Source organism: Phalaenopsis equestris, unplaced genomic scaffold (genome assembly GCF_001263595.1).
Source record: "Phalaenopsis equestris unplaced genomic scaffold, ASM126359v1 Scaffold001170, whole genome shotgun sequence".
NCBI classification, from domain to species: Eukaryota; Viridiplantae; Streptophyta; class Magnoliopsida; order Asparagales; family Orchidaceae; genus Phalaenopsis; species Phalaenopsis equestris.
Genome location: NW_018165609.1, coordinates 180,259 through 207,298, shown reverse-complemented (window position 1 = coordinate 207,298; position 27,040 = coordinate 180,259). Strand labels below are relative to the sequence as shown.

Here is a 27,040-nt window from a genome sequence, read left to right as displayed (position 1 = left end):
TAAATTGCTGGTTTTCATTTGACTTTATTTTATGTGACCTATCGGTTTTAGTCTTACTTTTGGTAATCTAAATAGACGCTCGAGAAGAAGCCAAGAGAATCTATCCTTAGAGCAGAATTCGTAAATGCAATTGATTTCTTAAATAAAGATCTCTCAGAAGAAAGTCGTCTGAGATTTTTGCATTGGGACCTTCACAAACATATGCGGAGGTATTTAGCTGCTACTAACCATTTTATTAGTCATGGCCTGAAAATTCTATAATCATATCAAGATGATATGGAATGATACCACACATTCTAAGTTGGAAATAAAAAAATAATGTTCAGGAAGGCAACAAATGTGCTCTTACTGCTGGGTAAAGTGGCGACTTATGCCTTATATTTAACTGGTTTCTTCTATTTCCAAGTGATGCCCAGTCTTGACAATGGTGTCATGTTGCCTAATGCAATGTAAGTAGTATATCTGATCCGCACTCCAGGATTAAATTGCTTCTTTAGTTTAAGTTTTAGTCTCATCCAGCAGATGAATTTTAGTGGACCTGAAAAGAATTATGAACCTTTTTTTCTCCACTTTTGTTAGCAAAAATGAGGATTTGACAAGTTTGACAAAGTCTCCTCTTCTACGGTTTTTGTTTCAATGTTCCACATTAAACTTAAGATTACTTTATATTATTTGATACAAACTGTGGTACATCAACATCTTCTGAACTTTTTTGGTGTATTTATTTCCACGTGTTCGTGACATCCCATTGAAATTGGTCCATTGACAAATGTTGAGAGAAGTTGATGTGTGAGAGAAGCTACAGATTTTGAAATATATAGTTGCTTGAAGTAGTTCTTTTTATCATTGAATTTATTAAATGCCATTTTATTAGTCACCGTTGGTCTGTTGTTTAGACAGAAAATTGTGCCGCTGCTTCATTGTAGTTGAATGCACCTTCTAATTTATCACGAAATGTGCTCCTGTCCTCCTTACTCATCTCTTAACAAAAGGAAAGAATCATCACTTCTCGCATTTGTGTGAGGCTATTTTTAAATCTCCATGAGTCTAACCTTAGTCAACATTTTGGTTGTGCATGCCTAGTTGAGCCTGTGCACTAGTCCAAGATCTGGTTACCTGAGATATTATTTAGGCCTGGTTGGGTCATTAACATTATGTGCTACAACAATAACAACAACAAGCCCTTACCCCACCAAGTGTGGTCGGCTAAACGAATCTATTTCCTCCTTTGCATCCTTTTGAGTGTCATAGTTTCATTTAATTTTTTTAGATTAAGATTATTTTTTATACAATAAGTCCAAGTCTTTTTAGGTCTACTTCTGCCTTTCTTAATTCAAGTGAAATCTAATAATCTACTCTCCTAATAAGATTATCACATGGTCGAAGTTTAATGTGACCAAACTGTCTCGGACGACTCTCTCTAATCTTGTTCGTCACTTGAGCTACACCAACACTAGCACAGATTTATTCATTTCACATATTCATTTCACACTGTCTCTTAGTGTCAAGCCACTCATCCACCTAAGCATTTTCATTTTATTCATTTCACACTCTCTTAGTGTCAAGCCACTCATCCACCTAAGTATTTTCATCTCAGCAACACCTAACTTTGTTTCATGCTTCTCTTTTAAAGGCTAACATTTTGTACCATAGAGCATTATAGGTCTCACCACCATCTTATAAAATTTTCCTTTCTATCTAAGCAATACTTTTCTATCACACAATAGGCATGATGCATTCCTCCACTTTAACCAACCTATTTGAATTCTACTAATAACATCCCCATCTATACCACCATCACTTTGAACAATAGACCTGAGATATCCAAAACGATCACACCATTTAAAGATTTGATCACCCGTAGTTACAATTTTGTCGCTAGAGCTACTACTACTAAAATTACATTCCATGTATTTTTTTTTAGATCCACTCAACTGAAGGTCTTTAAACTCCAATGTAGACCTCTATAATTCAAATTTTTTCCTTAACTCTTTCTGTAGTCTTATCTACAAGAAGGATATCATTAGCAAAAGCATACACCAATCATCCTTCTGTAAATGTCTAGTATGAGCATCCATAACTTTGAGCAATAAGATATGAGCTTAATGCTGATCCCTGATGTAATCCAACTGAAATAGGAAAATAGTTGGTCAATCCTCCTTTTGTTAGAACACAAGTAATAGCTTTAGAATACATATCTTTAATGGCTTCAATATAAGTCACATCAACACCTTTCTTCTCTAGAACTCGCCAAAGAACTTCTCTTGGAACCTTATCGTAAGCTTTTTCTAAGTCAATAAAAATCAAATGTTGATCCTTGATCCTCGTTTTCTCTATGTAATTCTTCATCAAACATCTCAATAGCTGTATAGCAGAATCCGAACTGCTCGGCATAAACCCGAACCAGTTATGAGAATTTTTTGTATCACGTCTTAACCTGTGTTTAAATATTCTCTCCCATAATTTTAAGATATGACACACCAACTTAATTCCTCTATAACTTGCACTCTTGTGCATCTCATTTATTTTTAAAAATGAGGACCAAAATACTCTTCCTTCACTCATTAGACATCTTTTTAGTTTTTAAAATAATATTAAAGAGTTTAGTAAGCCAAGAAAACTCCCAAATCTCCTAAATATCTTTCATATTTCAATGGATATATCATCAGATCCTACTGATTCTCCACCATTGGTTTTCATTAAAGCTTCCTTAACTTTTTTTATTACTAATACGACGATGGAAATAAAACTTTTCATTATTAGTAATGATATTAATATCACTAAAGTCGATCCTAGTTTTAGAAACTTCTTTGAAAAATTTATCAAAATAACCTATATGTCTATATTGAATATCTTTCTCTCAGAAATGTGTTTTTTGATTTACATCTTTAATACACTTTACTTGAATTAAATCTTTATTTTTCTTTTCTCTTTATTTGACTTGTTTATACATATATTTTTCACCATATTTAGTATCTAATTTTATATAAGACCATGAAGGACAATTTTTAGCGTCACACATTATTCTTACTCTTTACGGGTCATTTTATATTTTTTCTAATTTTTCAAATTTATGTATTTAAATCAATTTTTATAGCACAATTTGTTCTCTTTTATTTTTTATTAGACATTATTATTCCACTACCAATTTTTTTTATTTATAAAAACACGTTTCTTTTTTATTTTTTAAGTACATCTTTTGTGACTTGTTTAATAGTGCTTATTTTTTTATTTATAAACACGTTTCTTTTTAATTTTTCAAGTACATCTTTTGTGACTTGTTTAATAGTGCTTATTACTTTATGCCACATAGATTTCATTTTTTTAAGAACATCCCAAATCTTGAAATCTTGGAGTTTACTCATAAAAATAGTTTTTTTAAGAACATCCCAAATCTCGAAATCTTGGAGTTTACTCATAAAAATAATTTTGTTTATATCTTTTATATGCCTCCATCTAATTATATGATAATGGTTTCTTGTATTTTTTATCTTAAACTATTCAACTTAAATTCCAAAATTAATAATCGGGGTTGAGCTTTTATATTTTAACTTGGAATTATCTTGCAATTTTTACACTTCCGATGTTTTCTTTTTCTCATAAAAAATAAATAATATATGTTTTATTAGATTCATTTTTTTAAGTCATACTATGTTCATTTCTTTTTTTAAATAAAATATTAGTAATAGCAAAAATCATATGCCAAAACAAAATCTAATATGATTTAACCTTCTTGATTAATTACACAGAAATCATAACCACCATGAATTTTTTAAAATCTTCCATCACTCTACCAAAATGCCCATTTAAATCTTCTCTAATAAAAAGAATTTTCTTCAAGAAGTATCATTTCTATTAATTTTTCTAGGTCATCTCAGGATTTTACTTTTGAACTTATGCTTAAACTTGTTTGAGGAGCATAAACACTTATAACATTAAAAATTTTAGTATCAACAAAATTTATAGGGCTATAATTCTATCTCCAATTCATTAATTTTTACAATATTATCTTTCAAACTCTTATTAATAATTACACCTACACTATTTGTAGTGCAACTCCTTGAATATCAAATCTTAAACAAATACTATCAATCTTCTTAGCTTTTTTCTCGAGCCCATTTAGTTTTTTGAATACATAAAATATTTATCTTTCTATGAACCATAATTTCAACTAATTCTATTAATTTATCTGTAAGAGTGTCTATATTATATATTCCTATACTAATATTAGTTTTATGAAGTAACTAATTTACTCGCATCCTTCCACAATGTGAGAACCCTTGCTTATTTAACACCACACCCGAGCACCGGTGTAGCGGCCCTTACAAACTTTTCACTGTATTTAGACCATACAACGCATCGCTTTCAGAAGATTCCCTAGCTTTTACAAAACGATTTGAAGGATTCATGTCATGATTTCGATAAATGTCATGTTGGTTGTCAACTACCTAATACAACCTTTCATTTTTTTGCATCTGGGGCTCGGGACCTAACAATGACATTGTTATTAGAATTATGTGCGGCATGCAATTAATTCTGATTTGGAATCAACAACATATTTGGGAAGAATATAGCCTTATGGGTCAAGTCGGTCTAATAAGGGGAATTGAATGAAGGTGGTGGAGTGGGATAGAGAGTGCGCTGTTGTGTAAGGCTTTATATTGTCTTTTCACAACCTGAGGAAGAGGCATAGGGTCCTACAAGCATACCGTATCTGCTTTGCTACTTTCACATGTTGTTGACTATCGTATGCCAACCAGAATCATCACCAACTTTTCCTCTACCTGGATGCATTTGCTTCTATAGATTGCTTAGCAGGTCGCCCATCTCATATTTTTTACAATATTTCATTTAAAAAGTAGCATACCAGTTGAAATGTTGTACATCACTTAGTCTGTATAATTTTTACATGTTAGCCTTCAGTAGGTTTTGGGATGGGAAAAATAATTATTCCTCAATTTCATAGGGAACGATTACAAGATAAATAGAGTGAGAAGATTCTCACATTTGGAAAACTATAAATAATGCTATAACTCCCTATGCTAAAAAAATGAATAAGAATTATAACATACCAATTATACTACATTCTAAAGAATATACTAAAATTAAAATCTTCTTAAAAATTCTAACACCCCCCTCAAGTTGGAGTATCGATATCTACATGCTCAACTTTGTTACAAGACGTTCAAAATTATGTCTGAACAGTTCTTTGGTGAAGATATCTGCTCTTTGTTGACTAGAAGGGATAAACGACATGCAAATACTTGCAATCTCCATATATTTTCTGCGATCATATTGCGATGTATTTTCTGCAATGCTTACAGTTGCTTTATATTACATTATAATCATGGGTATACTTATCGAGATTTGCAGTTCTTCAATAATTTTTTTCAACCATGACATCTCACATCTTCTATTAGCCATAGCCTTGTGTTCTGCCTCAGCACTACTCCACACAACCACATTCGATTTCTTACTTCACAATGTAACCATGTTTCCCCAAACATAGGTACAATATTCAAAAGTTGATCGTCTGTCAATAACTGAACCTGCTCCATTTGCATCAATGTACTACTCTATGCCATTGTTTGTGGTCTTCACAATGCAAACCCTTATTTGATGTACCTTTTAGATATATGAGAATTTCATTGATTGCTTCAAGGTGTTTCTCATAGGGACATTGCGCAAATTGATTTACCAAATTCATAACAAAGGCGAATTTGGCTATGTATGTGAAAAATATATGAACTTACCCACTAATTTTTGTCATTGGATCAATTAGAGTGTCTGCAGGTCTACATCCACTCATTCTAGTTTTTTTTATAAGATCAAGAACGTACTTTGGGAAACAACGATCACTATTTTATCTTGTAATCTCCATGCAAAGTAAATACCTTAGAAATTCTCTAAGTCTTTGGCTTAAAAAACAAATGATATGAAAGACTCAAAACGTTTCAACTCATATGCATCATTTACGTTAATAATAATATCATTCATTTACACAATCAGTATGGTTATCTTTCCATCTTTTGAATGTATGAAATAACATTGTATGATCTTCTTGAACTTGAGTATACTTCTAACCTTTAATAAATAGTGTAAATTCTAAAAATATGTTTTGGTGACCGCTTCAACTCACATAAGGACTTTTTTAGTTTACACATTTTGTGTCGAACTTTTCACTAAATGTGCATCCATATATACTTCCTCCTCCATATTTCTATTGAGGAAGTCATTCTTTATATCCAATTATTGTAGGTGTTAGTCAAGATTAGTTGCAAGTGTCGGAACTCTTAAGAGTTAAGTTTTACTAATTGATTGAATGTGTCTAAGTAATCAATGTCATTGGTCTGAGCGACTTCTTTGTCAATCATTCGAGCCTTGTATCGTTGTAGAGAGCCATCAAAATTACTTGATTGTAAACACTCATTTGCACAAGCACCCGCATAATTTTACCTTTGAACTGCAAAATAGGAAGAGGGGTGTTTTCTGGTGCAGGGACAAGAAGTGTGGACTGCTGGGGCAATAGGATAGGCTGCAGTCCAAGAGACAACTAGTCAGAATGATAGTTGGATAGCGAAAACACTACAAATGTGTTGTTTTCCGGATGACGACTGCAAGTTTGAATGACTGGGAGTGATGCGTAAATGTTGTTGTGCGTGTGCATGTGCGTGTGGCGGGGTGGGGGGGAATGGAGGCGACTGTGCGGGATGTCGACGAGACATGAAAGGGATGGAGGCAACTTGAATTGGTGAATCTGCGGGGAAAAAATAGCAATATCTACTGTCCTGGGTGGCTGCTGCAGGGATGGAGTTGTCGGGAGCGATGTGGGAAGGGGATAGGGAAAATAATCACTACTCCGGAAAAGTGATATGACCAACGCTCCTCTCAAACCTTCGGATATTGCTCTCCAAGGGAGAAACATACACAAAAAACTATCTTGAACATTAACACGATAATAGCCTCCTATATAAATTCTAATGCAACACATATATAGCAAAAAACTGTAAGGAAAAAAATAGCAATAACTACTGTCCTGGGTGGTCGTTGCAGGGATGGAGCTGTTGGGAACGATGTGGGAAGGGGATAGGGAAAATAATCACTACTTAGGAAAAGAGATATAGCCAACACTACTCTCAAACCTTCGAATATTGCTCTCCAAGGGAGAAACATATGCAAAAAACTATCTTGAACATAAACACGATAATATCTAAATTTTAATGCAACACATATATTGGAAAAAACTATAAGGAAAGAATAGAAAGCAGGAAACTTGCTAAAAATTGGAGAGAAATTGAATGTAACTGTTCGATTCGATTTTGCGCTCACGCAACCCGGAAATTGCATCGGTCTGCATGTGGGAGACACCCATTTCGTTCTCCCGGTGTTGGGGGAGCTTTTATCTTATCTGTCGAATCTTATAACTCCTGGTAGTATAGTGTCAGATCAGTCATGTTAAAGGTGGTGAAACTGTTGTAACTTCCTGGTAAGTCACTCTTATAGGCATTGTCATTCCAAAGCAAATTCTGATAGAATAAATATTTATTTGTTTTTGGCAAAACCTGAGCTGTAGCTTAGTATAATTGTACATTCTTCTAAAGTAACTCTTGAGCCACTAGATCCGCAACCAGCCTCGTCCACTTCTCATACTCGGCTGGATATATCTGGTAAATAAGTATGTAAGGAGGATTCAACCCTAGGACTAACGCTATGGACGACTGAGCAAGTCACATTAACAACCACTCAGGAGAAGCCTCTTCTTCTTTGGTAGAACCTGTATCCCATTAAAGAAATTTGTTCTCTAATACGACAATTTTCAACACTGTGATTCATTCCTCCCGCTTGATCATCTGCCAGGGGCTACACTGTTGAACAAATTTTAACACTCAACTAACTCCATCTAGTCTTGCAGAAGTGACACAAAAAAGCCTCATCATTAACATGTTGTCCTTCCTCAGCTTGGGCAACTTAGGAAAGAGTCTATCTATTGGAAAAGTTTAAATTTCTCTTATCCGGGGTTGTCGGGTGTTCGATGTTGGTTCCTTAGACTTGGGACCATTTTAGACCACCAAAGTAATTTTTTTGTGAATTCATCTCGAACTAAAAAGCGCTTTTCTCCTTCATTAGTTGAATATGCTCCTTTCCTCACCTTCTTCATTGTCTATTATGTCATTACCTCTTTTTTCAATAGCTGCCTGCACAGTGAAATATATCTTCTCTGGTTGTACAATCTGCTTAAATATGCCTAATTCTGTGGCACTTGAAACACTTCCTAATTATGATGGATTTGGGAATACAGATTGATGTCCCTTGTTCTTCATTCTACACTTGTGTCTCCTTAGGTGTGGTAAGCTTGGATGTTCTCCTGAGTGTACTCTGACCAAAAGTTCTTTGGATTGAAATTTATTTGTAAGATGTGGCGGTTGCTTGGTGATGTGGTCTCTTCACTTTTGAAGCCGAGATTTGAACATCCGGTCTCTAGTGAGTTGGTAGGAACTGGTGTTGTTTCTCCCATTTCATTTTAGACCAGATAACAGTTTTAACATTCTCTTCTCGCTGTTGAAGAACCTCGAAGTTTGCCTACCAATGAGATGCATTTTACTTAACTTGTTGGAGGCTAATTTCATCATTCCGTCCAGTGGGACTCCTACACTCAAAAATACATTCCAATGCCTAGAGCCACTTAATGACTTCGTTGGATCTATGTGGCTGTCGAAATATGATAAATCTACCTTTGCTTTAAATTTTGACTTCTCCAATATTTATGGCTAAATCTTCGGAGTAGTCGTTCTTCATCTTTGAGATCGAATTAGATTTATGTTACCCCTATGGATAGTCTTCTTTCCTCAATTTCATCGAGCCATTGTAGCATTCAATGGAGTTGTTGCTGTATTTCCTCCATGGTAAACTGCTTATCGGCGTCTGACACTTGTCTCTTTGGAGGCATGATTAGGATTTGAGTGTGAGTAGGTTGAAGGATTTGTGTAATATTTTTGTAAGCTGGGGAAATAACATTAGGAAGATAGGTAGTGGAAAATTTTAGGGGGGTGGTTGGTGGAGATAGGTTTGGGTATGACGGATGCTCCTAGGTTATAACTAAGTTTAGGCTACTCTGATAGCAATCAATACAAGAGTTAACCCAAGCCACAATAAGAAAAAAATATTTTTACTGAAAGCAAAAACACACATGACATGTAAATTACAATAAACATGACATAAATTCACACTAGGGATTCATTCATGGGTGGTAAAGGTCGGCTAGGTGGTCGGGGAGTGGAGGTTGGTGGCTAAAATAGTTTGTGGATGGTTTAGACAGTAAAAGAAGGGGTTGAATTTGCGTTGGTAGTGAATTGAAGTTTGGGATAACAAGGAGTAGTGAAGGGTAAGGGGTTGTGAACTGTAGGATGCAAGAGGATGTTGTGTGGTGCAGGGGCAGCAAGTGGGCGTTGCGGGGACAACAGGATAGGCTACACTTCCAATGATAGCTAGTTGGAATGATGGTTGGACATTAGGAAAACATATTTGTAGTTTTTTGGATGGAGGCAACAAGGATTGGCAATTAGGAGTGATGTAGGAAGGTTGAGGGAGGGTGGAGGCGACAATGCGGGATGTCAACAAGATGGGGAAGGGTAGGAGAGAACGGAAACTGCAAGAAAACAAACAAGAGATCGGATAATAGTTTTATTATAGACCAGATTATAGTTTTACCCTTCTCTTCTTGCTGTTGAAGAACCTTTAAGTTTGTCTACCAAAAAGATGCACTCTTCCTTAATTTATTGAATGCTAATTTCATCATTCCGTCTAGTGGGACTCCTACACTCAAAAATACATTCCAATGTTCAGCATCACTTGATGACTTCGTTTGAATCCGTGGCTGTCAAAATATGACAAATCTACCTTTACTTTAAATTTGGCTTCTCCAATATTTTAGGCCAAATCTTCGGAATAGTCGTTCATCTTCTCTGAGATCGAATGAGATTTTTGTGACCCCTCTGGATGGTATTCTTTGCTCAATTTCATCAAGCCATTTTAGCATTTGAAGGAGTTGTTGTATTTCCTCCATGTTAAACTCCCGAACTACGTCTCACAACTGTCTCCTCGAAAGCATGATTAGGTTGAAGTATGTGTGCAATGTTTTTGTAAGGTTGACATCTCACAACTGTCTCCTCGAAAGCATGATTAGGATTTGAGTGTATGTAGGTTGAAGTATGTGTGCAATGTTTTTGTAAGGTTGGGAAATAAGATATGGAAGATAGGGAGTGGAAAATTTTACCGGGGGGGAGTTGGTCGAGATACGTTTGGGTATGACAAATGTTAGAATATCTTAAGGTATGACTAAGGTTAGGCTACTCTAAAATCAAATAAACTCATTTGACATGTAAACTATATCAAACATGCCAACTCACACTAGGGCTTCATTCATGGGTGGTAGAGGTTGGTTAGGTGGTCGGGGAGCGGAGGTTGGTGACTAAAATTGTTTATGAATGGTTTGGATAGTAAAAGAAGGGGTTGAATTTGTGTTGGTAGTGAAGTGGAGGCTGGGACAACAAGTAGTGGTGAAGGTTAAGAGGTGTGAACTGCAGGATAGCTAGAGTGTTGTGTGGTGCGGGGGTAGCAAGCGGAGATTGCAGGGACAACAGGATTGGTTGCAGTACCAACGGTAGCTAGTCGGAATGATGGTTGGACATCAGGAGAACAACAACTGTTCTGTTTTTTTTTTTTGGAGGCAATAAGGATTGGCGACTAGGAGTGATGCAAGAAGGTCGAGGGAGGGTGGAGACGACTGCGCGGGTTGTCAACAAGGCGGGGAAGGGAGGGAGACAACTGAAAATGAGGAAAATGCAAGAAAAAGAACAGTAGTAGTTATTGTCATGGGTGGCCACAAGAGGGACAGAGCTTTCGGGAGCAGTGTGGGAGGGATGTTGAAGGGGATTGGGAAGATAGTCACTACCATGAGAAAGAGATACAGCTTGTGACGCAGGGCTTATATCTGTTGCAGTTGGTGCTACGGTGGAAGAGTTGGACCGGCCGGTCTAGCCAAAAGATCTCTTAGGTTAGCCGACCGGTCCAGGAGAGCTGCCGCCCAATGGAGAGGATCCTCCCTTTCAATTCTGCACCCGCCTCCCTTTCACTTTCTACTCCCTCTCTATTCCATCCCTTGCCTTTTCTAGTTCCTACCTAGTCCATCCCTTTCCTTTTCTATTACTTGTTGTTTTTATTTTTTGTCACCCATTATATATAGGCTACTGTGCTTGGTTAGAAGTTGGTTTTGATTTGTGTCTGATTTTACGATTTCTGCCTCCGGCGTTTCTCCCTTCTGAGGGTTGTATCCGACGAGGAGAAGGTGCTCTGGTTGTAACTCGTCCGAGGTGGTAACTATCTGTGCTTGTCCCTTCCCTTATTGTTGCCACCTTCCATCCAACACCAGTTTAACTGCTGCAGGCCACCCTTTGCACCTTCTCTATTGCTTTTTGCCGCCTCTAGTAGTTGTCCTACTGCCACTAGCCCCTTCAGCACCTTCCTTGTTGTTGTTTGTCACCTCTAGCACTTGTCCTGCTATCGCTAAGACCTGTCGGGCTTTGACAACCGATCTCTCTTGAGCGACCATAACCCATAAATAAAATCAAAGGATAATTAGCACTTTACATAATACTGTAAGTAACATAGAGAAATAAAAATCTTATTTTACATACATAGACTCGCCGAGATCTGTCTGTTAGTTTTAGGGGTGCAAATGTATTCAGTCATGCAACTCAGCAGCGGTGGACTCCCGTCCAAGCTCCTGCCTTTGATAACATGTATAAACAATAAGTACCAGATAATTATATAAATGAATTGTTGAGTATTGAAAGAATCTTACCAACTTCCTTCAGTACTCGGTATGCGGCACCGAATCTCAACTGAGATTTCTTTTGTATTTGTTCGCCAATTCCTAAATATTTAATTATTTACATATCTCAACTACTAAAAAACTTTAATGCATTTATGCTAATAACACTCAAAACATTCACATAATATTAATACCCCCACAATAAAAATTGGTTTACAATTACAAAAGAAACCAGGGGGAGATCGAAAATGATGGTTACCTCGGAATGAAATCGGTTTGCCGAAGCTGAATATCTTGTCGCTCACGTCACCAGAGAGGAAAACAATCATTTGCATTGTCGGAGAGGAGAATAGCTAGGAGCACCGGAGGCCAAATATCGCCAAAGCCCTAAGAGAAATGGGAAGAGAGAGAACGAGTATTTTAAGGCTTAGCTTGGGTTTAAATAGGCTATCAGTGAAATCTCAGGTAATATTTCCATTTCTACACTTTTGTGGTAGAATCTTTTACTGTTAATCCGCCCTTGTTGAGTGAATTATCATACGTCTGAATACACAATCGGTTTTTCTACTATTAAAATATCACGACGAAATTATCCTCAACAACGTTGGACATCGAAGGAATCTGGCATAACTTTAGCTACAAAAAAAAAGGGCCAAAAAAATCGGTCGGAAATCTGTTTGTAATGGGGGGTATTTCTGTAGTGTCACTATATAGACTAGAGATTACAACAATCCAAGATTACAACATCATAAGTTCTTGATCGTATTCATCATCATTTCTACATCATTTATTTTACGCTAAAGACAAAATTATTATCCTTTAATCTAAACCCTAAATCTGCTATTATACATTGAATATTAACGCCAAATGACTAGTTTTAATCAAAAGTTTATTTTCATTATAGATAGGATTAATTAATTGTTGTGGCTTGTTTCTATTGGCAATATTGAACCCAAAATCTTGAAGTTCTCTCAAAATGATGATGAAATCTCCAGTTAATGTCTTATTTAAAATTATAATGTGTTTTCTAAACAAGTGAATTGAAATATGGCAAAAATGCTCTCTCCTTTAGAGAGGCTGGGTGGCGAAGGTTTGAAGTCTACATCACCATGCATTTTAAAAAATACTTGCGACAATTTAATAAATAGTTGCATAAAGATAAAATGACAATTTCTTTTTTATTTTTTGTTTTACAAAAGAATGGTGGTTGTTTCTTGAAATTGTGAAAGCACTAATGTTTTTACATGCTTCGGAAATTAATATAAGGTGCTGTTTTAATTTATTAAACAAATCAGGCTTGTTAAAGGCTCACTGGATTGATTTAATACTAATGAAGGGATCAAGTTACCTGTTTAGGTACGTGTTATAATTAAGTTCATTGAAAACTTTTTAGTATTTAAATATAATAAATCGATTCAAAATAATTATGTTATTGTTTTATTAAGAAATTTGTTTATGCTTTGTATTAAAGCTAAAGATTAATTAGATTTTTAAACTGTCATTTTATTTTTTTTGTTTAATTGTGCTGATGAAGTATGGGATAATAATTAATTTAATAGTCAACATATATAATTGGTAGTTAATTATTTGTACTGACTAGGTCTTAATTACCTTTAATTTATCAGTATGCAATCGTATTAATTAAGCATTATAGTGCTAATAAACTAATTAATAATAATAATAATAATAATAATAATAATGGTTAATTATCAATAATTTAGCTTAATCTAGAATTATTAAGGTGTTAATTAATATTAATAAACTTTATTTGCATTTAATTATGATAACTAAATTCAGGATGATTAACTAACCTATAGGTTATCAAAGTAATCAGTAACTAGATTAGTACTTATTTAGGGTAATCAAGGTTTTTCTAGCTACGGATTAATTTGAGTTTTCACCAAAAGTCATCAAAAGTTTATTAGTATTTATTTAGGGTTGTCAGGCTGGATAATTTATTAATTTCCGTAGTGATTAATATGTAATCATTTGTTATGATTTATTGTGAATCAGTTAGTATTTCAATTAATGTTTTAAGGCAGGCTCGAGAAAAAATATTTAATTAATTAGAATATAAATTAGGCTAATTTTTGTTCATTGGTTTGTGATTATGATGGAAACTTAGTTTGATTAAGGATTAAATAAGATTTAATCGAGAAAATAAACAGTTTGATATGATTAATCACAAATTAGATATTCTTAATTTTGATAATTATGTTTATTGATTTTAATTTCTATTTTTGGTTTTTACAAGCAGAGAAAAGCAGACTATTGAAACATTTATTTCCCAAGCATGGCTAAAACATTTTCCCAACATTTCTTGTATTTTTTAGTTTATAATCACATTCTCAGCTTAAATTGCTTAACAGTAAGGAGAGTGCTGGTGATTTGTTTTGCGGGAAGGAAAGCAATGACAGCAATTGCTTAGACGATATTGCCGCTTCCAGGCATGGCACACATGAAGTTAGCAGGGCGACATCTGAAAAAGCTGGACGTGAATGTTCGGGGAAAAAGATTGAATACTCTAAAAACCATTTTGTTAAGCCTCCTATGCTTCAAACTGGCATCCTTCGCACTAACTGCATAGATTGCTTGGATCGTACTAATGTTGCTCAATATGCTTATGGTTTAGCTGCGCTTGGGCATCAACTGTATGCCTTGGGCCTCATAGATGATCTGAAAATTGATTTGGATGCCCCATTGGCTAGTGAATTGATGGGTTTCTATGAAAGAATGGGTGATACGCTTGCACTGCAGTATGGTGGATCTGCAGCGCACAACAAGGTAAATTGGCGAAACATTGAACATGTGTCTTGATTTCAATGTAAATGATTAATAGCAGCTGTAAGCCTACATATTCATTTGACACGCTGTGTTTAGATTCCATTATGTGATTTATATAGCTTAAGAATTCTTTTATATATGAATGTATGCTCAATCTTTGTTAAGACAAATGCCATCAACATGGATTTTCCTCATGTAATGTTGCATATCTTTTTCTAAGGCTTTTGACTACCTTGTAAATGGAAATGGTTTTCAAAGTATTAAGAAAGATACTTCACTCAAAGCACAAAGTAATCTACCCTTCGGTTGTTTTCTTTGGTTTCATTTATACTATTTCAATGAACCCACTTTATACTCCTTGAGATCTTTTCTTAATAAATCTTTGTAAACAGATATCACTCAAAGCACAAGGTAATCTACCCTTCGGTTGTCTTCTTTGGTTTCATTTTTACTATTTCAATGAACCCACTTTATACTCTTTGAGATCTTTTCTTAATAAATCTTTGTAAACAGATGATGTTACGATTCTTCCCTCTAGATTGTTTGTGGCTAGTGTTTTTGTTGAATTGGATTTCACCATTCCTTTGAATAAATTTGTGGATTGGTTCCTTATTTAGTGATCATTGGTAGAAGGTAGAATTTTAAGGCATTCTTTCCTACTGCTCTTCTAAAAATTTTATTCACAATAATTCTAAATGTTTCAAAGTTCTAAAACTGAGGAAACAAAAAATTTAAGTGCAATTGGAGCAGTTAAATGATCAGATTCTACCTTCAAATATGATAGTTGCAACTCCTACTTCAAATCAAGCGAACTTGGGAATAGACTGTAGACCTAATGGAATCTAAATCATGTGAGCCTGCCTCTGCTATCCTATGCTCCATAGATATGATCAGCTCCTCATTTGCATTCATGAACATTGATCTTGATCATCCTCATGTCTCAGCACCTCATATTATCGAGGATGCTGGCTTTTTTTTAGTGCAGCCTTATGGTTTTAATGAGAGTTTTCAAAGTATCGATGCTATTACTGGATAGGTGATTTCAAATGCTGTTTGCCAGGTTTGGAAGGCATTAGAAAAAAAATTATCATAGTTTCCCAATATTTAGCACGTTTTACAATGACACTCCAAATAAGTGCTTAGATTGTCTTTCTTTTCTGTCTGAGGGATACTTCTTCCTTTATCTCTATGTTATCTTTCTTTTTATTGTATTTTTTTACTTTTTTTTTTGTCAATTCTTGGTGATTATCTCCTGCTGTACTCATTTTATTAATTTTAAAATTATGCTTTAAAAGCTAAGGTGTGTTTCTCTGCGTTCCTTTCTAAAAATAAAAAAATGAAGTGCTATGGATTCTCATATGCTCTGTAGTTGTGTGAGAACTTTGGAGAATTTTATTTAAGAAATTTTTAACAAGTCCCACTGGTTTGTAGTAATTTTATTATATGATTAATAGGGAATCCTTACATATATTTGCTCTTTTAATCAATCCTAAGTCTGTGACGCTTCCTCAAGTGGCCAATATCTTGTTTTAACTCTCTTTATGGTTGTAACAGGTGACCCTTGAATTCAAAATAAAAAAAATGATCAAATAAATTAAAACCAATAATTACTCTTGCCCAACGATTCTGCTACCGGTTCTCGCTCTATTCAATCCTCTATTCTTTTTTCCCACTGGTAGTTTTATGCAAGCCACTTTCTCCACTCTCCTGATCATACACAACAACTGAAGCCCCCGCTTCACTTCTTCTTAGTTGTCCCACTTTCGCTGGTACTTAGCCTGAGCACTCATTTATAGTCGAATCGCACTTGATTTCCTCTCTTTTTTTAACACTCCTGGTCCTCTCTGTGTTTGTGAGCCCCAAAGCTGAAAATTTCCACTCCTTCCACTCTCATTCGTCTCCCACAAGACTTGGCCTTCCCTGTTCTTCCTTCCTTCAGTTTGAAACCTGCATGAAGCCCCTCCTACTTCTTTCTTTTTTGTTGCAGCAAAATGAACCTTTCTCTTGCACGTATCTGCCTTCTCCGTCGCATCGAATTGAGCTCTATTCCTCCCTATTGCACTGTTTACCTTGTCCAACGCCACGAATTCACGTGCACTCCTTTTATCGCACGCACCTACACCTTTGTCTTTGTGAAATCCCTCAAGTAGAATGAAGCTAAACTCTCGAACATCGAGGCGCTTTTTGGCGTAACAGTTGGGCTTTAGATAGAAACTCTAAAGTTAAGCGTGCTCATATGCAGGTTGTCCTTGGATGGTGACCTGCTGGGAAGTTACCCTAATTAAAAAGAATCCCATTAGGAAAAAACAGACAATATTTTGATGGATGAGAGTTTTGGCTATTATATAATGGTGACTGGTTTGGCAAGGAGGAGCATTCAGGGGCGAGAAATTTGGCGCCAACAGGTGAAAACGTGGCACCAAACTAATAGCGGGGCATCCCCACGCCAAACTATTAGTGGGGTGCCTCAAAGCCATGCCAGTGTTCTCCAAAATGAAAATTGATGTCGACAAGCAAAAACATGTCACCTTGAGATTCATTTCCAGCATTTCAGAAACAACGCATCCGGGTACTCGTTGCTCGGGACAGGCAATCCAATGGTTGGAAAAACGAATCCAAGGCTGGAGCGCGTGGAAAGTAAGCACCTAGGAGGGTCATGACGGTGCTTAGATGACAGCCTGCACCTTAACATTAAAAAACCCTATGCTTGAAAGCAGCGCCCTGACACTTGCAACTAACTCTGCAATTTGAAACTTGAAGTTCCAAATTCTTCTCTGCCGGAAGGGTAGGTGAACAGCATAAATCGGTGTCTGTGAGTTGTGAGTGGATTTATGTGAATTTCTCTTGTGCAATCAAGAGAGAAGGAACGTTTGTGAGTTCTAGGATTGTTGAGAGGATTTCAATGGGGTGTAATCTGCACATTTCTCCTTATTTCATAATGAATTTCTTAGTGTAGTGCTACTTCATTGTTTTTTCCCACTCTCCATTTTTTCCACATTAAATCTGTGCTTTATTTTTTGGATTTTTTGTTTGTGCGTTTTTGTTCAATTGTTTGCTTCAAATCTCTCGAAGGTTATTTTTCTATAATTCTAAGGTAGTGAATATTCCACAAAAAGTGGTACAAGTGCAGTGTTTTTTGAAAATCTTTGATTTGAATGGGAGCAAGGATCTACGAAGCTAGGTACAAGGTGGAGAAGCTTCATTGTACGAACTTTGCGTTCTGAAAAAAGTCAAATCAAAGATTTGTTGTTTTAAAAAAACTTTATTTACCATCGGAAGGAACAAAACATTAAGCCTAAATCCATGACTGTGGAAGATTGGAAAATTTTTTATCAAACAATACTTGGTTTGATCCATCTTTGATTGAAGCGGGGCTTATGGGGAGGGGCTGAAACAGCTTTGCAAGGGTGAACCGGCTCAGCAAAGGTGATAGGGGGCCTACCACCCCTTTTCTGGTTTGGGGTTGCCGCCCAAGGTGTGGGTATTTCCCCTCCTAGTTGTCTACTATTATAAATATGTTCTTTTCTTTGTTTAGGGATGGTTTTTACTACATTTTTCTATCAGGACAGCGGTAAGCATCCCCATATTTTCCTCATAGAGCGGTATATGAGGACGAGTGGTGCTCCGGCTATATCTTGCTCTGAGGTAGTGATTATCCCCAACTTCTCCATCCTTCGGAACCTGCCACTCACTACTCTTCAACCTGCGCACGTTCCCTTCCCTATTTTCTCTACCAACAGTTCTGATCGCTTTCATGTTGTTGTTGCAACCCATGAAATAGTCCCACCTGCTATTGTAATACCTTTCCTCCTACTCCAATTTTTCTACTGCTTCCGTTGGCCTCTCTAGTACCCCCACCTACTTCCGCCCTACCCTTCAACAATTTAACTTGCTGCCACAAACACCTCCAGCACCCAGACTTGCTGTGACACCCTCTCCAATACTTCAGCTGTTGTCGCAATCTACCAGATGGCCCTTGAACTACTATCTAGTCAGCATTCACCCCTTTCCTCGCCCTGAGATATTGATTGTGTTTTGTGCTATTTTTTTTCCTATTTTAGAGTTGTAATCCCGTTTAGAATTTCAGCAATAATATTTCCCTATTTTAGAGTTGTTGTAATCCCGTTTAGAATTTCAGCAATAATATTTGCATTTTTATTGTGATTTGGGTTACTTCCGATATTAATTGGTATCAAAGTTAGCTTAAATCTAGTCCTATCCTAGAGTTCCCTAGCTTCCACCATACCCAAAGTATCTCCACCAAAAAGTTTTCTTGCATATCATCAAATACTCTTTCCACTCTAATAAATACCAAATCGTAATCATGCCACGAAGATACATGCTCGAGCCTACCCTGAAAGAGATATAGCTAGAGATCTGTCGGCTCAACTGAGGCTTGCAGATATGGATTTTGGAAACTAGGGGAAAATTACTCTTGATCGTGATTGAGAAAGTTGAATACGAGAAAGGGATGAGGACATGAACCCTTTCCATTCGGAGGACTTCAGTTATGAGAAACACAGTCCTTGACATTTCAGAATTCATTATTAAAGAAGATCAAGAGAGAAGACATCATATGGAGAACCAAGAGATTTTGGAATCAAAGTGGACCTATAGGGGTCGATGAAGGTATGGATCCTGTCAATTTCATCGAATGACTGCAATCAGTTTGAGAATCTTCGAAATAAAGAAGTGTCAGAGGATAAAAGGGTATTTGGCAGTTATAAAGTTGAGGAAGAGCTTCCTTGTGGTGGGAAAACTTGCAGAGGCAGAGAGAAAGGGCAGTGAAAAGATTACCAGATGACATATGGTTAGGAAAGAGATGCAGAAAAAATACTTACCTTTTAAATACCATCAGGATATGTTTCATAGGCTCCACCATCTACAGTAGAGAGACCTATCAGTGGAAGAGTTCATAGTGTTGTTTGACTAATTGCAGATGAAGTGTGAGTTAGTCTAGCCAGAGGAACATTTCATAGCTCGATATCTAGGTTTCTTGAAGCTCGCTATTAGAAACATTTTCTAGCTACAATTCTATTATTCATTGGGAGATGTCCAGACCTTTGTCTTGAAGGTGGAGAGACAGCAAAAACAGAGCAGACAATCACCAACATTCTGGCAGCCACCCTTAGTTGGAGACATCAGCAGGAGCATGCCTATGGGATTTGGGAAAACTGGTTCGGATAAGGACAAAGACATCCCGAGTGAGAAGCCTGAGAAGAGTAACACGTCTACTAGAGTCCTTGCCTGAAAATGATTTAGATGCAGTATATTTGGCAGCAATGATAATGGGTGTGCCATGTGTACGGTTGTGAGTCTTAGCATTTCGTGCTCTCCAGCAATGATGAATCTCATAACAAAAGCAGCGGGCCTGAGCAAACCTTGTTCTCGGGCAATTGCGGAGGTCTCGAAGAGCTTCTTCAAAGGAAGAATAAGGAAGAGAAATATCCAAGCTATTAGGTTGGCTAGCACTCCACTACCCCTGAAATGGGTAAAATTGAGTTTTGGTAATAGCCTCAATAATGGTAGCAGCAATGATAATGGGTGTGCCATGTGTACGGTTGTGAGTCTTAGCATTTCGTGCTCTCCAGCAATGATGAATCTCATAACAAAAGCAGCGGGCCTGAGCAAACCTTGTTCTCGGGCAATTGCGGAGGTCTCGAAGAGCTTCTTCAAAGGAAGAATAAGGAAGAGAAATATCCAAGCTATTAGGTTGGCTAGCACTCCACTACCCCTGAAATGGGTAAAATTGAGTTTTGGTAATAGCCTCAATAATGGTAGCAGCAATGATAATGGGTGTGCCATGTGTACGGTTGTGAGTCTTAGCATTTCGTGCTCTCCAGCAATGATGAATCTCATAACAAAAGCAGCGGGCCTGAGCAAACCTTGTTCTCGGGCAATTGCGGAGGTCTCGAAGAGCTTCTTCAAAGGAAGAATAAGGAAGAGAAATATCCAAGCTATTAGGTTGGCTAGCACTCCACTACCCCTGAAATGGGTAAAATTGAGTTTTGGTAATAGCCTCAATAATGGTAGCAGCAATGATAATGGGTGTGCCATGTGTACGGTTGTGAGTCTTAGCATTTCGTGCTCTCCAGCAATGATGAATCTCATAACAAAAGCAGCGGGCCTGAGCAAACCTTGTTCTCGGGCAATTGCGGAGGTCTCGAAGAGCTTCTTCAAAGGAAGAATAAGGAAGAGAAATATCCAAGCTATTAGGTTGGCTAGCACTCCACTACCCCTGAAATGGGTAAAATTGAGTTTTGGTAATAGCCTCAATAATGGTAGCAGCAATGATAATGGGTGTGCCATGTGTACGGTTGTGAGTCTTAGCATTTCGTGCTCTCCAGCAATGATGAATCTCATAACAAAAGCAGCGGGCCTAAGCAAACCTTGTTCTCGGGCAATTGCGGAGGTCTCGAAGAGCTTCTTCAAAGGAAGAATAAGGAAGAGAAATATCCAAGCTATTAGGTTGGCTAGCACTCCACTACCCCTGAAATGGGTAAAATTGAGTTTTGGTAATAGCCTCAATAATGGTAGCAGCAATGATAATGGGTGTGCCATGTGTACGGTTGTGAGTCTTAGCATTTCGTGCTCTCCAGCAATGATGAATCTCATAACAAAAGCAGCGGGCCTAAGCAAACCTTGTTCTCGGGCAATTGCGGAGGTCTCGAAGAGCTTCTTCAAAGGAAGAATAAGGAAGAGAAATATCCAAGCTATTAATAATATTCTGCACATGAGTAAGCAATTAAAGATATTATGACCTTGTGTTCATAATCCGAACAGCCCCAAGGGCAAGTTTTGATTTCCGAAAGCCTTTTCCTTGCAAGCCAATAGTGGGTAGGAATGGAATCCAGTGAATGTCGCCACCAGAAAATTATTTCGTGAGGGTGGAGCTTCAAATTTTAAAGCCAATCATACGTGTCCTCAGAAGGTAGAAAAAGAGTCTTATAGGCCATAGCAGAAACAGTTAAACTTGAATGTAAATGGATAAGTTTAATTTGATCTTCAGGAAGATCATTTAAAATCTGGATTGACAAAATTTTGGTTGCCAGTTCAGTTCCAAAATTTTCATCCAGTACCTTCCAGTTCCACTCAACATCAACAATCAAACTAGAAACCCGTGAGTCTTCAAGGCCCGAGCCATTAACTGTGCAAGGCCATTTACATATAGGAATATCATAAATCCACGCTTGATTTAGAGTATCAATATTGGTGACGTTTTGATCTTCCAACGACTGATGGGATATAAGAATTGCATGCCCTCAGAAATAACCTTCAGTGAGTTGGATGTTGTACGGTTGTGCAATTTAGACATCCTATTAGGGGCATAGAAACCTTTCAAGCATTCGTGTGGAAAAGAATTCTTTTTAGACAGAAAATTCCAAGCAATGCGGGCACGTATCGGCCGCCTCTAATGGCTGGCAGCGTGAAAAAGGTTTACAGAGATTTTTCCCAGGCAACATAATGCATGGTGTGATTGTTGGGATTTTTCATCCATAAGAATTGTGTACAGTTTTTTCAATAATTTTCAAAATGCTGCTGGGAACATTAGTATGAGAGATGAGGTACATGAACTAGGAAGCAACGAGGAATTAATCAACTTGATTCAACCCCAAAGATAATTTGCGCACCCCCCAAGCATAAATTTTGGATGCAGTTTTTTTTGCAGAAAGTTAGTAAAATCTGCTTTAGTGAGTTTGCACGAAGCAAATTTAATACCCAAATAATCCATTTCTTGAACTTTTTTAAAATTCATAAATTTTGAGATGCACCATTTTTTCCAATTAGGAGTGGCCCTACTGAAAAGAATAGCAGATTTAGCAACATTCCCTTTTTGTCCTGTCTAGCTACAATAGTCTTGAGTGATCCTCGAAAGAGTCTTTGCAACGTCCATCGAAGCTTCAGAGATTAAAAATAATATCATCAGCATATATCAAATGTGATATCATGGGACCCCATGCATTGACTTTGATACCTGTATCTGGCTCGTGAAAACCCAATCCTCCCATATATGAAGCTTTTTCCAGGCAATATTATATGTCTAGTGGAGTTTTTGATTGGAAGCCAACTGCAGGATTCAAGTGTGGTGCAATATGGTGTGCCCATGGACGCCTGTCATCTTTTGTTAGGGAAATCGTGACAATATTACCACAAAACTCAACAAGATGGGTACAGAAACACCTACTCCTTTAACAAAGATGATAAGTGTATCACCTATCTACCTTTTATGAAGTCGAGACCACAAGTTCACTTGTCAGTAGAGAATCATTCGTGGGATTAGTTTTGGCAATGATAAAGGATGATAGGATTGAGGCACTGATTCTAGACATGAGACAACCATGGCAGAGAACATTTCCGGTCGTCACAATTGACGCCTTACCACCACGGCCACCACCGTTTGAGGAGTTCAGGTTACTGTCACTTCAGCTCAAGTTGAGTCAACCCTGGATTTCCTTGGGAGAATTCAACAGATGATGTGTGACATGATGTCCCAGTTTAGGTGTGTAGTGTACCCCTAGAAGATTGGACGGATATAGATATATGCTCGCAAGTGGAGAAAACTCTTCCGTTTTTTTGCGAGCCAATGCAGTCGACTGTGGGATTAGGTCCTTTAGGGTCGCACGCGAAAATCCTTCAGCCCTGAGAGATTACAATAACTTTATCACTGTCAATATGTAGACGGAAGCTTCAACGAGTGAGGTTTAAGCTCTCTCAATCTTGGGAGACTAACGCGGGACTTAGGGGGAGGTAGATGCCGCCCATGGGGAGGGTCTTCATTCTAGTTGTCTACTATTATAAATATGTTATTTTCTTTATTTAGGATTAGTTTTTATTGTGTTTTTTCTTATCAAGACACAAGCTATTCGTGAATAACGTGTTTTTTTTACAGCCCTAACGGTGAAACTGCAAATTATGCATTGAATGTAGAAAATAGAGGATTGAATTTGGACAATAACATAGGCAGAGACAATGTCAAGCCCAGAAGAGGTCAGGGAAAGAAAAAGGCAGAGGAGAATGCTATAACTTCGAGAAGAAATGTCATTTTAAGGACTGCAAAGCTCCAAATAAGACTGGTCGTGAACTAGATAAAAATTTTGTACAAATATCTCCACAAGGACTGCAAAGCTCCAAATAAGATTGGTGGTGAACTAGATAAAAATTTTGTACAAATATCTCCACTGGTGAAATCCAATGTGACTCTTTAGTTTTATCTCTAGATATTACTGAATCTTGGATAGTAGATTTAGGCGCCCATGCTTGCCTTAACAAAAAATATGTGTTTAAACATTACACTCAGAGTGAACTGGGGAAGATGTATTTGAGAGATAACAATGCCTACAACATTGTAGGAAATGGTGATGTTGATATCAGCTTGTCAAACGAAACAATTTGGAAGCTCAGTGAAATTAGGTATGCTCCAAATTTAAAGTGAAATTAGGTATGCTCCTTAGATGGTCACTTGGATGCCAAAGGTGTTGAAATTACCAAGATCGTTCAGTTTTCCCGATGGATGCTGCTGCCTATTCCAAGCCTCAAAAGACCATCAAAAGAAAAATTAATTTCTTATAAAATTATGACTACAACTTGCATATTTTACCTTGTTAAAGCCTTATTTGAGTTTTCTAGATTTTCCTTTGAATCAAGTTCCTTGTGGAAAAAAATCTTTCATTTTAAACTACACTTGTCTTTAATTCTCTACTTTGTAGCTACATATTCAGAAATAGTATTCAAAAGCATGTCATAATGTTAAAAAATTGCTTTGATAATGATGCATAGGTATTCTCTGAAAGAAGGGGTCAATGGAAGGCAGCAACTCAGTCTCAGGAGTTCTTCCGGACACTCAAGAGATACTACAGTAATGCCTATATGGATGCTGAAAAACAGAGAGCAATAAACTTGTAGGTTCTTACGTCTCTCTATTTTAACTCGATTTTATTGTTCCTTCCTATCATTTGATCTAAATTTCTCTCATCCGATTTCTGATTCATTACACAGTACCTCTATGATCTCATTTTATTTGGTAGGTTTCTTGGATACTTTCAACCAAAGCATGATAAGTTTGCTGATTGGGAGCTCAACCCTGATCAGAATTGTATCGCTTTAAGGCATGATAATGGCTTGGGAATTAATACTCCAAGGTTCTGCAACTATTTAATTTATTGGCTAACAAAAATCTTCATCACTTGATTGCATTAAATCGTGAAGGCAGGCTTTTTCTTTCTTCTTATAAGTAATTATTGAACCAAAATAATTTTTCCCTCCTCAAATTACTTGGTGTCAATTATTTAGAAAGGCAGGTTTTTTTTCTGATTATGTATTTGATATTTGTCATTGCCGGTCCCAAGCCTGAAAAATAGTTGCTTTAGGTAGTCAACAACCAGCGTAAAACTTGTCGAAAAAAAATCATGACATGAATCCTTTTGATCATTGTGTAAGTGTTAGGGCGTCCCATGGAAGCGACGCGCTGTATAGCCTGAATACAGTGAAAAGTGTGCAAGGGTCTCTACACCGGCGCCCGGGTGTAGTGTCAAATAAGCAAGTGTTCCCATATTACGGACGAATGAGGGTAAAGATGTTAGTCCATGAAACTAATGAAACAAATGTTAGGATAGGATCTTCGAATATTGGTACTCTCAATAGAAAATTAGTAGAATTAGTTGATATTATGATTCATAAGAAATTTAATATCTTATGTATTCAAGAAACTAAATGGGTTGGAGAAAAGACTAAGGATATTGATAATTTAGGTTTTAAATTTTGGTATTCTGGCAAAAGTCGCACTAGAAATGGTGTAGGTGTAATTATTGATAAGTGTTTGAAAGATAATGTTGTAAATATTAATAGAGTTGGTGATAGAATTATAGTCCTTAAGATTATCTTTGATATTAAGATTTTTGATATTATAAGTGCTTATGCTCCTCAATTAGGTTTAGATACAGGGTCTAAAGATAAATTTTGGAATAACTTGGAAGATTTAATACAAATGATACCTCTTGAAGAAAGAATTTTTATTAGAGGAGATTTAAATGAACATGTCGGTAGAGTGGTAGAAGACTTCAGATATACTCATAGTGGCTAAGATTTAATACAAATGATACCTCTTGAAGAAAGAATTTTTATTGGAGGAGATTTAAATGGACATGTCGGTAGAGTAGTAGAAGACTTCAGATATACTCATGGTGGCTATGGTTTTGGAGTAACTAATGAAGAAGGTAGAGCTATTTTAGATTTTGCTTTAGCGTATGATTTTGTTATTACTAATACTTTATTCAAGAAAAGGGATGAACATCTTATTACTTATAAGAGTGGATCTAATAAAACACAAATTGATTATTTTCTTATGAGAAGAAGGGATCGTCGAGATTGTAAAGATTGTAAGGTCATTCCAAGTGCGAATTTATGTACCCTAGATTTTAAGATGAAGAGTTGTAAAATAAAGAATACTAAGACTCATCATCGTAGAATTAGATGGGGAACCTAAAAGACACAAATAAAATTATTTTTATAAGTAAAATTAAAATTTTCAAAATTTAGGATGTTCATGAAGAAGCAAATGTTATGTATGATAAAGTAACGAACACTATTAAACAAGTAGCAAAAGATAAGTTTGGACAATCAAAAGAAAAAATTTTTATAAATAAAAATAGTTGGTGGTGGAATAATAATGTGCAAGAAAAGATAAAATATAAGAAGTTATGTTGTAAAAATTGGTTTAAATGTAAAAACTTAGAGAAATGGGAAAAATATCAAACGGCCCGCAAGGAGTATAAAAGAACAATTTGTGATGCTAAAAATATTGTTTTTAATGATCTTTATAATAGATTTGATATTAAGGAGAGTGAAAAATATATGTATAAACTAGCCAAACAATGAGAATAAAAGTAAAGATTTAACTCAAGTAAAGTGTATTAAAGATGAAAATCAAAAAAGTATTTTTTCTTAGAAAAAGATATTCAACATAGATGGGTGAGTTATTTTGAAAACTTTTTAGTTATGTTTTTGAAATATAATCGACATTAGCGATCTTAATATTGTTAATAATAATAAAATGTATCATTTTTACCGTCGCATTAGTAAAAAAGAAGTTGATGAGGCTTTAAAGAAAACCAAGGGTGGAAAGTCGGTAGGACCTGATGATATCCCAATTGAAGTGTGAAAATATTTAGGAGATTTGGGACTTTCTTGGCTTATTAACTGTTTAATATTATTTTAAAAACTAAAATGATGCTTGTGGAGTGGAGGAAGAGTATTTTGGTGCCCATTTTTAAGAATAAAGGGATGCACAAGTGTGCAGATTATAGAGGAATTAAGTTGATGTGTCATACTTTAAAATTATGGGAGAGGGTAATTGAACATAGGTTAAGACGCATCACAAAAATTTCTCATAATCAATTTGGATTTATGCCGGGCAGGTCTACTATGGAA

The 27,040-nt window shown here is 36.4% G+C and overlaps 1 protein-coding gene across 7 annotated transcripts in view; it reads left to right on the top strand.

The window, feature by feature from the left end:
• LOC110033400 (phosphoinositide phosphatase SAC2-like) overlaps window positions 1-27,040 on the top strand; it is a 53,052-nt gene that overhangs the window by 19,315 nt on the left and 6,697 nt on the right. For 5 of the 7 annotated variants that reach the window (XR_002294938.1, XR_002294940.1, XR_002294939.1 and 2 more), the window contains exons 8-12: window positions 76-209; window positions 327-449; window positions 14,200-14,614; window positions 24,392-24,513; window positions 24,640-24,753. Coding sequence is in view for 4 of the 7 variants with exons in the window: in XM_020737365.1 (XP_020593024.1) it covers window positions 76-209; window positions 327-449; window positions 14,200-14,614; window positions 24,392-24,513; window positions 24,640-24,753 (908 nt within the window). In the remaining 3 variants the exon portion in view is untranslated. The remainder of the gene's footprint in view (window positions 1-75; window positions 210-326; window positions 450-14,199; window positions 14,615-24,391; window positions 24,514-24,639; window positions 24,754-27,040) is intronic. The other 2 variants (XM_020737366.1, XM_020737367.1) reach the window with 2 other exon arrangements.